A 12,855-nucleotide genomic window follows, 5' to 3' on the forward strand; every position below is an offset into this window, starting at 1 on the left:
ACGTTAAACAAATATCATTTGTTATGAAATGATGTCAATTCAAGGGTGGAAGACCTCTGTACTTACCCTGACTACACTGAAGTCCAGCTTAGTTTCTTGCGCACACTGTAATATGAGCTGAAAGCAATTTTTACTTTGATTTGTCATTCCATTTTCATAATAACGCTGCAAAATCCTTTGTTGCTCTACAGTAAATACCGAACGCAGATTCATCTAAAAATAAAAGAAGATACTCTGAACATTGGAAGCAATCGTTTGAGACGGACGAATTTGTAGGCTCTCATTTATCTGGACAAGTTCAAGCTACCAAGCTAAAAGGCTTTTCTCAGTGAATTAATCCCCACTAAAGGGCAATAAGTTACTGGGGCTATGGGGAGACAGCTCTTGCTGATAAAATGCACATCAGGTGAAGACTTATTGTATTTGTTCAGAGAAAGTATCAACTTAAAAGACTGCCAAATAAATGGAAAGCCCTTATCTGGTTAGTTTCATGTATAAAAAACAACACATAAGGCTTCTTTCACTGAAAGCCATATATATGCATGGCTGGTAAAGCTTGGCATGGTTATGGCCATCCTTGGTCAATTCTCGACAAGGCCAGGCAAGAACAAGTATTGTGGCTGACGGATAGATATCTGTCTTACAACCAGAAACAAACCGGTGTTTTTATTTTCCCTTCTTTCTGGGAGTAAAGTGGTCCTTTGGGGAAAAAACAAAATGCCTTCCTTTAAAGGTATAATGTTTATGGAAATATTGTCAAAGAATCTGGCAGGTGTGAGTGGGAAGCTCCCTGTTCTTTCCGTGGTTCTAACCAATGTGGTGATTTTGATACCTATATAGCTTAGAAATCAAAACCCCAAACCATGCACATTCAACTGAAAAGAAGTCATATCCAATCTATGCCCCTTCAGGTTAAATTAACACTGGAAAGAATAAACAAAGCATGCTTTCCTCCTTCTAGCACAACAGGCTAGATGCTTTAATCCTAAGGGGAAAACAACTGTGGGCTTGCCACTGAGAGATGGCAGGTCCATCGTTTAGAACAGGTGCATTCTACTTGTACATTTCAGAAAAGATAACAATTCCTAGCTCTGGCTAAGGCAACCTCCTGATCTTTCTTAGTGTCGTCACTGAAATTAAATATTCCTAAAAGCAGGCAAGCCTTTCTTAAGCAGAATGGATCATAAAAACCAGAAGAAAGAGGGCAGGTGAAAACAAGCCAAACAGTCTCACAAAGAAACAACAAAATATATAGCCAAACCCAAAGGAAGTCTTTTCTGGCAACTGTAGATAGAGACCACCCACTGCGCAAGTGCGTGAACTGAAATCAATTTCCCCTTCTCTGAAGGTTTCCAACAATAAACCAGTCCAGTGAAGAAATGAGAAAGGACCCACACAGCCTGCTATCTCAGAAACCAAGAGTGTACTGGCCTTCCTTCTTTGCCCATGCAGGCATCTCCCTACCTCTAGGAGGGGCACAGCAGGAGGAAAGTGGAGGGGTGCAGCTACAGAAGAGAGAGCACAGTTGGTTCCCTGCCATGTATTGGCCTGGTGAGTTCAGAAATCCAAGTGTCCGTGGCTTTCATGAAGGGGATCTCCTTAAGGTCCTCTGTTGGCCACATAACTGTATTTTCCAAGGCACTGGGGACAGTTGACAGTGGCAGTACCCACAAAAACAGCTGCTAAACACCACTACTGCCACCTCCGAAAACCCTAACTTGGTCCCATCCCCAGCAGGAAAGAAGCTGGGAGATAAGAGATATGGTGTGCCAACGTGGTGGCCTACCTCTCCAGATCTCACCAAATTCCAGGATCCCCCCCCCCCCACACACACACACATATTGTGACACTGATTGGTCTGTTTAAGCAAAAGCCTTTTTGTTTGTTTTTATAAAATTGATTCATTTCAGGAGGTTGTTTCGTGGTTTTTCCAATGGAAATGCCCTAGTCACATGATGAGCAGTGTAGTCATGTTCCTTTGGGGGCTAGCCAGAGCCAGTTCAATTTGACATACATTTATTATGCACCAGAAGTGAGCAGAGCACTTTATGAGACACTGGTGGGCTACACTCCATTTAAATCATAGTGGCCAATTTTGATTCATGGCAGGCATTTACTGCTTCAGCTCTGCCTCTCCCTAAGGGGACAGTAATGACAGACAGCACGAAGCCCAGGAGTGGAAGGGGATGGATGACACCTAGGTGGGATGGCACCTGACTGAATTGGGGGGGATATCTTCCTATTGGCATGACTCCAGGAAAATAATGGGCACTTTCTCAATTCTGAGGCCAGTCTCACAAATCCCAGCAGGTTCTCCATTACTGACACTATTAGCTAAATACAGCGGCCCCAGCTCTGGTAAAAGACAACACCGTGACCTTTTCCATTTTCTCCATAAATTCAGTAGCATCAGCAGGAAGGCCACTTTGCTCAGGAGATCTATTATTTATCTTCCAAATTAAAGGAAGCTAATTCTTTCCCACAACAACTAGATAACCCTGCAAGAACAAGATAAGTTGTCATTATCTCCACCCACCCCAGTTATCTTGGGCAGTGAGGTAGCCAGATACCCAACCGTTCGGCTGAAGCTCTTAATTGGTAGCAAGAAAAGTTTTCACAATCTTACTCTTACAGATGAGATTCTTATTTATTAGTGGCAGAAGCAAAAAGTAGGTTGGGGATTCCATAGGCATTAGAGCACGTGGGTAAAGGAAAGGAAAAAAAATTAGTAACTAAATAATGAAAACTGTGTTATGTCTTTTTTTCCCCTTCTCTTTTTTTTGAAGGATAATGAGGGTTAAGTGACTTGCCCAGGGTCACACAGCTAGTAAGAGTCAAGTCTCTGAGGCCACATTTGAACTCAGGTCTTCCTGAATCCAGGGCTGGTGCTTTATCCACTGCGCCACCTAGCGGCCCCTAAACAGTGTTATGTCAAGAGGTGGACCATGTCCTCAGTCTATCTGAGGATCCTGCCGATAGAATTCCCTGGAGCTTGATTCTAAGGATGAGGGCAAAGAGCATGCTGTTTCAAGGCTACAGAAACAACAATCACTTCCCCTCTCGTAGAGTTAGTTTCCTCACTGGTAAAATGGGGGCAGAACCATCTCTCCAACCTACCTCACAAGACTATTCTGAGTATCGAAGAAAATGATGGATCCATTAGGCAAATATTTATTTAGTGCCTACTGGGTACATAGCATTGTGTTGGGTTCTGGGGAAAGAGACAAAGTTTAGATAAAATGTGGTCCCTGTCCTCATGAAATTTATAGTCTGGGAAAGGGATAAGCCCAAAACCAGACTGTGCTAATATAGGGCAACTGTGTTATTGATATGCAGAAGCATTTGGCAAATTATAGTTTGTATCTTACTGGTATTATTATTATTATTATTATTATTATGACAACTAGGTCTTTTCCTTGCTGTACTGCCGTCTTGTAATATTCTTGAGTTAACAGACAAAAGCTAAGAAAAAGTTAGGCATGGTAAATGAATGGAAATAGCACTAAACTGGGTATAAATTCATAATAATTAACTAACTCAGGGCTTAGCCCAGTGCCTGACACATAGCAGATACTAAATGAATATTAGCTGACTGACTAATTGATATAAAACTTGGAATACATTACCTCATTGGGGCCTCACAATGCCATTAGGGGGAAAAAATAAAAATAAAATAAAATAAAAACCCAGTGTCATTAGGGAGGTACTATGACAATTATCATCCCCATTTTACAGATGAAGAAACTGAGGCTGAGAGTCAGTGACTCGCTCACAGCTAGTAACTGAGGGGGGATCCAAGTCCACATCCTTTCTAATTCCAAATCCAGTTTAATATCCATTACATGAATCAGAACCAAATCCTAACCCTGGTCTTACTGACACATAGTGACTTGGGGTATTAAACCACTGCTTTGCACCTTAGTTTCCCCTTGAAATGAAAAAAAAAGAAGGTAATTCCTCCCTACTCCTTACACAGGTCTACATGATATAATGGGTCAAGTTATTTTACCTTCTTAGGAGAGAATGACTAAAAGAAATCAAGACAAATTATACAAGGAGCCTCTCTATAAAGCCATTCTTGAGGTACAGGTCACTTACTACCTTTCGAACCTCGAGGAAGCCATTTAACCTCATCCATAAGGTCAGGGGCCTGGATTAGATGACCTCTCATGTGCCTTTCAATTGCTAAATCTGTGAGCCTGTGAATACACCGTGGAATTTCTTTGAAACTACCTGATATTTATGCCCTTTGGAGACTCCAGCTACTTATGCCAAGACAGATGCACTGTGTACATAATCTCACTCTAGATCAAATAGTGTTACAATTCTAGTCTAAGCAGAGACAGTCCAGCACCCATAATCTTCTCCCTCTTTATGGGGAGAGCCAAAATCAGTACTTAGCAGAGACTCGTCAAGTATGACCATTTTTTAAAACGTGGGCAGCTAGGTGGCGCCGTAGTGGATAGAGTGATGGGCCAGAAAGCAGGAAGACTGACTCATTTACATGAGTTTAAATCTGACTTCAGGCATTTAGTAGCTGACCCTGGGCAAGTCACTTAACCCTGTTTGCCTCAGTTTCCTCATTTGTAAAATGAGCTGGAGAAGGAAATGGTAAACCACTCTAGCACCTTTGCCAAGAAAACCTTAAAAGGGGTCATGAAGAGTCAGACACAGCTAAAACGACTGATCAACAACAAGCACATCACTAGGGGCAGTGTTTTGCATATGACAAGGAATTTTCCTGGGACACTCCAAGAATCCAGTTATTTTCACAGTTCTGTCCTGAAAGGCAGACACTTACCCTGCTGGCAAATGAATCCCAAGCTTTAAGCCATGGATTTCAAGTCCTGACAGTACAAGGTCACTGAAGAGCTAGGGCCATTCTTCATCAGAGCTAATACGGCTACCAAAACAAGTTTCTACCACCGTAAATTCTCCATGTAGCTTGGATCGAAAGTAAACACTGTTCATCTCCTGCCCCAAACTGTCATTATCTTGGACTTAAACTGCTGGGGAAATTCACCCTGAAGCTAAATGCAATGAAGAAATAACTGCTCTAATAATTCCCAGGGATAGTTGGCACAATATCTGCACTTTATGAATGAAAGGTGGCATAGAAATATAAAAGCAATATACTACCAAGAAGAGTATTAACGCCTCCCCTATCCAGAAACTATAATTAATGTTCATAAGGATAAGTGAGTCATCAAGAAAAAGATTCAATTATGTTCATTAGCCCCTGTTTAAGAAAGCTAAAAGTATGTGTAATAAATCCAGTCAATCAACCATCAAGCATTTATTAAAGTGCCTACTGTGTGCCAGGCACTGTGCCACATGTGGGGGATACATAGAAAAAAGCAAGAACAGTCCCTGCCCTCAAGGAGCTTACATTCTAAGGAGGGAGAGAACATGAACATGTAAATAACCAGGTACATACAAGATACATGCAGAGTAAAGGGGATTTGATCTTAGAGGGTGGAGCACTAGCAGCTAGGAAATAGGAAAAGTTTCCTGCAGAAGGTGGCCCATGAATTGTGTCTTAATGGAAGTCAGGGACTCAAGGGAGAGGTGAGGAGAAAGAGTATTTCAGACATGGGGAATAACTTCCTCTCAAAATGGCCAAAATGTTTTCAAGTTTTGTGTTTAAAGGGCAGAACGGATAGAAAACACATTATAAGCTATCCTGAAAATTTGCCTCTCCAGAATGACTTAATCCCCAAAGGATCAAGATAATACAGCCTTGACTGTACTTGGGTAAAGTGATGGTAAAGGGCAGAGGATTTCGAGCTAAATCACTGAGGCTGGTAGCCTTGATAGACAGCACCCATGAGCAAACGTCATTTCCTGACGCCAAGGAAAAGCCACAATGCCTCTGAGGCATTTTCCTCATGGTGGAGCTTTCTCACAGAAAGTCTCCAGTAGGTGGCGTCATTCCAATCATTACACCCCTCCCCTTCCTTCTACAACTTAAGTAATGAAGACTAGAGAGGTTAAAAGGATAAGGTTATCCAGTTGGTCCGAATTATGCAGAATTATACAGGGTTCAAATAACACATCCTTCATGTAAGTAGCACGGTTCAGAGGCTTGGAGAATACTAATGTCAGCAAATGAAATATTATTCAGTTCAGCTAAACATTTTCTTTAATCAAGTTTTTGTTTGAAAGGCTCCTATTCATAAGAAAAAGAGAAACAGGACGGATAATGTGTGCTATAGCAGATTCCCAACCCATAATAGCAACACCAATAAACTGTTCCTTCCCAAAGGTTAGATAAACTTTAGTTGTATTTGGCTTTGTGTACCATTCCTTAGAGAAGAGTGTGATCTCAACTTCAAAAAGGTAATATCAATGTATTTTGATGTAGGCTAGGACAAAAATGGGCATGATATTCTGTGAATCTGAAGTTCTCTCTGTAAACAAAATCTGAACATTTTATCCTCATTGCTGTTGGCATGGTGAAAAGAATCTGAGTTAGATTCATATCCTACTTACTGACCGAGGACCTGGAGAAGCTCCTTAGACCTCAGTTTCCTCGTTTGTAAAATGAAGGGGTTGGATTAGAGGGACTCTAAAATTCCTTCTATTTCTGGATCTATGATCCTATTATCCACAATCAGATATGGGACATTTGAAAAAATGATGGCACAGTTTAAATTTGTGATTACTAGGTGTCCATGCTCATGTAAGGAGAAGAGGTGAAAAGGGGCTCTACTACTCAAACTTCATCTCTTTGAAGATCATTTCTGGCTGTTATGACCACCATGCTCCTGTTCTTCTGTCACCCTTCTCCAGGGGCCCGCCTTCCCCCCCCAACCCCAATGGATCAGGGTTCTCTAGGGAACAGGCTACATGCCTCTGGTGCAACTAGACCCACAGTGATACTATTATCTTGGGCTACCATTCCTCACCTCTTTCCAGTTACGGCTCCATCCGTGTTGCTATTTCCTTCAAAAAGGCAACAAAGGGCCAAAAAGACTTTCTGGTGGTATTTTGTTACAATTTAACCTTTTAAGGCATCATGAAGGCAATAAATCAATGTTAAGTCTCATTGAGGGGCAGTGTAGGATGATGACTGGAGTGCTGGACTGGGAGACAGGAAGACTTGGGTTCAAATCTTGCCTCTGTTTCTAGCTGCAAGACTCTAAGCAACTTAACCTCTCTGAGCCTTGGTTTCCTCATCTGTAAAATGGGGATACCTATAATACCTATTTCACAGGGTTGTCAGGAGGGTCAGATAAGAGAATTATGTAAAACTCTGCAAGATTTAGAGCACTATACCTGAGGTTCAGCTGGCATAAAGCAGACATATAATGCCAGTGTTCTTTAAGAATCTTTGGGAGGGGCAGCTGGATAAAGCACTGGCCCTGGATTCTGGAGGACCTGAGTTCAAATCTGATCTCAGACACTTGACACTTACTAGCTGTGTGACCCTGGGCAAGTCACTTAATCCTAACTGCCCCACAAAAAAAAAAAAGAATCTTTGGGAAAGATCTTTTGTGTGTGTGTGAAAACATACTGATCAAAGCTTCCTTTCCTCAGAACCCCAAGTGAATGAGTCGTTCTGGACAGCCAAGATTTCCAGGTAGCAGAAGGGTCACCTCTGTGAGCACCCAAGCTTTTTTCTTTCATCCATTTGGCATAGAAATCTTTCTGAAATGCAGTCTATACTTCCCTGTCTTCTTTGATGGAAGAAACTGAACATATTTCAATATTTTCTTGAGGACCCATAATTCTAATGACAGAATTACAAACTGTAAAAGCTTAATTAAACCCTCTCACTTGACAGATAAGAAAAGGGGTAAAATAACCTACCCAGAGTCATACATCTTGGAATTAGGGTAAGAAATGAGTCAAGATAAGGATCCAGGTATCCTGGCTAGGTGCTTTTCCAATTATTAGACAGAACTATATATAATACAGTCACTGGCTCAGGATCTACTGAGGATGTGAACAACTATTTGCCCTGCAAATACTCTGAATAGGCACAGTTTCATTTCATGCCTACAGACATAAACTCTAGAAACATATATATATGCACATATACATATATACACATACACACATGCATAACATACATTTTCAATCTCTTCCCTTACTTCAAGCAATTACTTTTCAGTGGCTTCATCCCTAACTCCATTCCTTCCATTTTTTCCCCTCATTAATCTAAGAAGCCAGCTAATGCAGCTCATTAGAAGTATACAAAAAGTAAGAGCAAAGAGATTATAAATTGGGGCCTGAAGGTCCTGCCTCTGAGGAGAGCCCAGCATTTCCCAAGACTTGATGGCTCTCCTCTTGGCTATTCAGACCCCTCCTTCTACTTTGCCTTTGTTTTTTCATTATGTTCCTAAAAGGTCAGAATGCTCAGTGTCTGAGTCTGGTGAGATATTATGGTCCCCTTCTTTTCTTCTCAAAGGCCTTTGGAGGGTTAAAAAAGGGACTTCATTTTACTGCCCTCAATTCACACTGAGAAAGAGTTGGAAATAAAGTTTGATTAAAATCAGCATATTTGAAGATCCTGCCAGTAGGGGTTTTGGCAAAGTGATACAATTTATTCCATTAATAGCTTAATGAACCAAATGTCAGAGACATTACTCTAGTTTTCATTCTGCTTAATGCTGATTAAACAAGTCAAACAGAAACATTAGATTAAATATTTAAATTGTTATTAGTAATATTCCTTTATCAAGTAAGCAGTAACACCGAGGAGAAATCAGACTCTGAATTGGTTCTAGAGGCTCCTGGTGCTAAGTAAACTTGGGTGCTTACTTCCTAAGTCTTCCCACCAACTACAGTGTTCCCAAGGTCAATGACTAGTCAGGGTCCATTGGTCAAGTATTCCTGTGCTGAATGCTACAAAGGATAACAGGATCATAGATTGAGAGCTGGAAGGAACCTTAGAAGAGGTCATTCAATCTAATCCTTCATTTTACAGATGAGGCAACTGAGGCCCAGGAAATGAAGGGCCTTGCCCAAGGCCACTTGCCTATTGAATGTCTGAGGCAGGATTTGAATTCAAGTCTTCTTGACTCCAAAGGTCAGTGCTCTATCCACTTCACTATTTTGGGTGAAGTGGGTTGGAATGTTCAATGAATGCCCTACCCGACATGGAACTCACCTGCCTCTATCTCAGTCATTTACCTCAAACAAAGGGGAGCAAAGAAGATTGGCAAAGAGAAGAAGAATCACTTTCCTCTTGGTGTGACTGCGCATTTTTCTGATTGCAAAGAAGGCTAATGGCTCTTAGTACAGTCAGAGGTAGAAACAAACTGAACCAGACCCAGAAAAGCCTATAAGAGGCAATGTATACAGAGACATACAGACAGATGGAGTAGGAGGGTTACCTACCCCCCTTTTGGGAAGGAGGAAACAGGGGGAACCATGTCATTATCTTATCTTTACTCTGATGAAGAAACAGAATTATCTGCTAACTCTAGGGGTAAAAAAAAAAAAGAAAAATCAATTCATCATCTGCAAAATGAGGGATTTGGGACTAAATGTTCCCTCTGGTCCCTTCCAGCTCTAATAATCTATGAGTCTGTGATTTCTAGCCTATGAGAAGATAAATTTCATTATAACAACACTACAGACTGGAATAACAATGTCTGCTCCCAAATGACCACACTGGAAATCTCCATGTGTGCTAAGAAAAGTCTTATTTGGGAGATGATGCACAGGCAATAGGGTTAACAAGAAAGGGCATCCTCTTTCCCCCCAATGCCACATTTCCCAGCCCTTTCTCCTTTGGCCCACCAAAAAGGGTTAACCAGATCTCCAAGGCTATGAAATCCCATGCAATTTAAGCCTTGGTCTCTTTTCACAGACAGTGAAGTTATAAAATAAATGAATGGAGATAAAAAATAAACAGATGGATCTGGAATAGCTATTCCCTAGAAAAGCCAATCGATGGCAGAGCATTCAACTGATAACTCATCAGAAGCCCACTTGCAATTTCACGGGTTTCCTAATATGAAGAAACATACCTAATGTAGTTTGTCTTGGAAGTCAATAGCTGCCCTAAAGAAAAAAAATCAGCTCCGAGCCAAATGAGAAGTTCAAATTAATACCTGTAAATGAAAAGCTGAGCCACAAACAAGATTTGCTGATGTCAAGCTCCCCTCAGAATTATACTAAATAATCACTGCCTTTCACATACAGGGGTCTCCTACCGCCAGCAGTCTTCAACATCCACTCAAGCATCTGGGTGCAAATACTCTGAATTATGGATTCCATGCACGCTCTGGGGCTTAGCAGCCCCATCATCAATCAATTCTTCTCAAAGTAGGCTTAGTTTAAAAAACATAACAAGAAGCCCAAGTCTGTTCTGACCGGAGGTTTTTCACAGTTGGTGATTGCCAAACATCTTTTTTTTTTTGCACTTTCCTTCCTCTTGCCAATGCCCCAGGAACAGTGCACTGGGAAAAGTACATCTGGTCAAAACCAGGTGACCTCCTCTCCTGAGTGGCAGTATCGTTCTATGCCCTGAGATCCTCACCACAGATGGACAAATCGGAGGCAAGAGAAGCAGATGGCAGCTATTCTCAAAGTAATGCCAGCAAAGCCAGTCTACATCCTGCTTTGGGAGAATTTGAAAGTCAAGGGCCTTGAGAAAGTTGCTGCTGGGCCTCAGTTCTTTGTCTGTCAAATGGAGATAAGAATACTTGTCCTACCTGCCTCCTAGGGCAGGTGGAAGGAATGAAGGAGATAAGATGTGGGAAAGGACTTTGTACCTGTGGAAAGGAGCACACGAACATAAATGCAATCTGTGATGGCCATGCTGTCCACACATATGGTGCCCCTGCACAGCTCCTCAATGGTTAGTTCCAGAACTAAGCACGGTGTGGCCGGACAGAGGGCATCGTGCAAAGAAAGGGTCTCTCTTTTTCGCTATTAAGCACCCATCACAAACTGGGAAATCATGAAACAACACAATCTCAGAAGAACTAAATCTGCAGGTAACCAGAAAGGAAATGGAGAAATGTAGACATGGGAGGTATAGGCAGGCAAGCAGTCAATTATCAGTGATGATTTTTGCATAAGAAGTAGAATGGGGATGGAAAGGGAGACTGGCTGGTCATGTAGCAAGAGTGAGGAAGAAGAAAAAGGAATCCCAAATGCTACAAGGTTAGCCAAGAAATAGTTCAAGGTCCATAGTAACATCCCCAGGGCACTAGGGTGGCAAAGAATCCTCTATGATGGCTTCAGGGAAAGGACAAGAATCCCCCAAAATGAGAGGGCAAGAGGGACTAGCCACATCCAGCGGGTCAGAGTTTTTCCAAAGAATTTTCTCTTAGAAGTAGTTTATACACAGTAACGAATTTGATACTTATAGCCTAATGGCATTTTGCCATTTCTATATCACCTGGTACTGTGAACTTGCTTTCATCAACCATTATTTTGGTCTGTGATTTATAATGAACAGTTCTCTTCTTTTCAAAAAGCATTTTCCACCATTTACTTTTTGGTTTTTTTCTTTACTTTTAAATTAACTTGTCAGAAGTTGCAGAAACAGTTAAAATAAATTTAAATAACTTCTAATGATAGTTCTAGCAACTGATACAATGTGTGCTCTAGTAGTATAAAAGGCTGCTAGTTATCTGTTTGCTGGGCCAAAGGCAGTGATTATACTTTGTGCACATCCTTTCCTCTTCCCTTTTAAAGAAATAATTGGTCTCCATTGCTTCACTGGAAATATGAAACCTAGGGAACTTTTAGAACGCCCTAGCTTACAACTTTGTCAAGGAACAAAGAAATTGTACGTTGACTTCAAAGAAACCCTATTTTTAAGAAATCCTGTAGAGTTAATATACATTGTTATACAATTGTTCATCTACAACTGTCACCAATTACATACAGCTTGGTAAGTTTTCATAGGAAACTAAAGGGAGATGATGTTAGAGGCAGGAGCTCTATCTCCACCAAAAAGGCTCAAGGCCATAGAAGTTAATATTTGCAGCAGAAAAAGACAATTAGCTAGTTGATGAATTCGCGCTGTTTATAATTATATTGTGAATGTTAATAATTTCTTTAGTTTCATTAGACCCTTATGCCTTGATTACAAGTGCCAATATATGAAAATACTTAGAAAATTCAAGCACATTCTCAATCACTAGAAGACACTGAAATTATTCTGCCTTTGTTGAAATGACTAAAACACATACACATAACTAGAGTTGAAGATTGACATGTAAACAGAGACCCAATGAATGGATTTGCTGGCTGGTCATCTGCTTTGGTTTTCGGTTATAGGATCCCAGGGACTAGACATGACTTCATTGGTATAAGCAATTCTCCAGTGTGGCACCTTCTTTGCAACTTAGAGTCTTGAAAATTTCCTAGAACACTGAAAGGTCATGCGATTTGCCCAAGGTCATACAGACATTATGTCTCAGAGATCAGAGGTGGTGCTTGAACCCAGGTTCGAAGAAAATGTATTACAATGAAAAGGCCAACAGTATCTTGCACATAGTAGGCAGGCCACAGACAATTATTCAACGAATGGGTTGTTTTTGTTTACATTACCATGCCCTCAGCTAATGAAGCAAAAAACTTCCTCCATTATTACAGCCACTAGTTAATGAAAGTGCTCTTATTTTCACAAGCACAGTATGTTCAAATCTGACAAGTTTTCCATTTCACACTAGGGAGCACTAAGTTTAAAGTGTTTCTTTTCATTTGTTAATTCCATTCTGAGAGAAGCTAGAGCATCTCTAGTCCTATACAATGAGAATGTGATTTCCAACTATTCATTATACCAGAATAATCTGGATGTCCTAAGGAGTCCATTACAATGGGATTTTGCCTTTATTACCTCTCCCTGCCTTCATTTTCCCAGCCCCTATGCTAAATCGCTCAGCC

General features: G+C 41.0%; 1 protein-coding gene across 4 annotated transcripts in view; it reads right to left on the reverse strand.

Annotated features, from left to right (window-relative positions):
* Positions 1-12,855, reverse strand: part of HDX (highly divergent homeobox) — a 100,008-nt gene that overhangs the window by 71,797 nt on the left and 15,356 nt on the right. For 3 of the 4 annotated variants that reach the window (XM_043974280.1, XM_043974278.1, XM_043974279.1), the window contains exon 2: positions 67-213. The exons of the other annotated variant lie outside the window; for it this stretch is intronic. In XM_043974280.1, coding sequence (XP_043830215.1) covers positions 67-213 — 147 coding nt within the window. The remainder of the gene's footprint in view (positions 1-66; positions 214-12,855) is intronic. 4 annotated transcript variants of the gene reach the window in all.

This window comes from Dromiciops gliroides, chromosome X (assembly GCF_019393635.1).
Source record: "Dromiciops gliroides isolate mDroGli1 chromosome X, mDroGli1.pri, whole genome shotgun sequence".
NCBI lineage: Eukaryota > Metazoa > Chordata > Mammalia > Microbiotheria > Microbiotheriidae > Dromiciops > Dromiciops gliroides.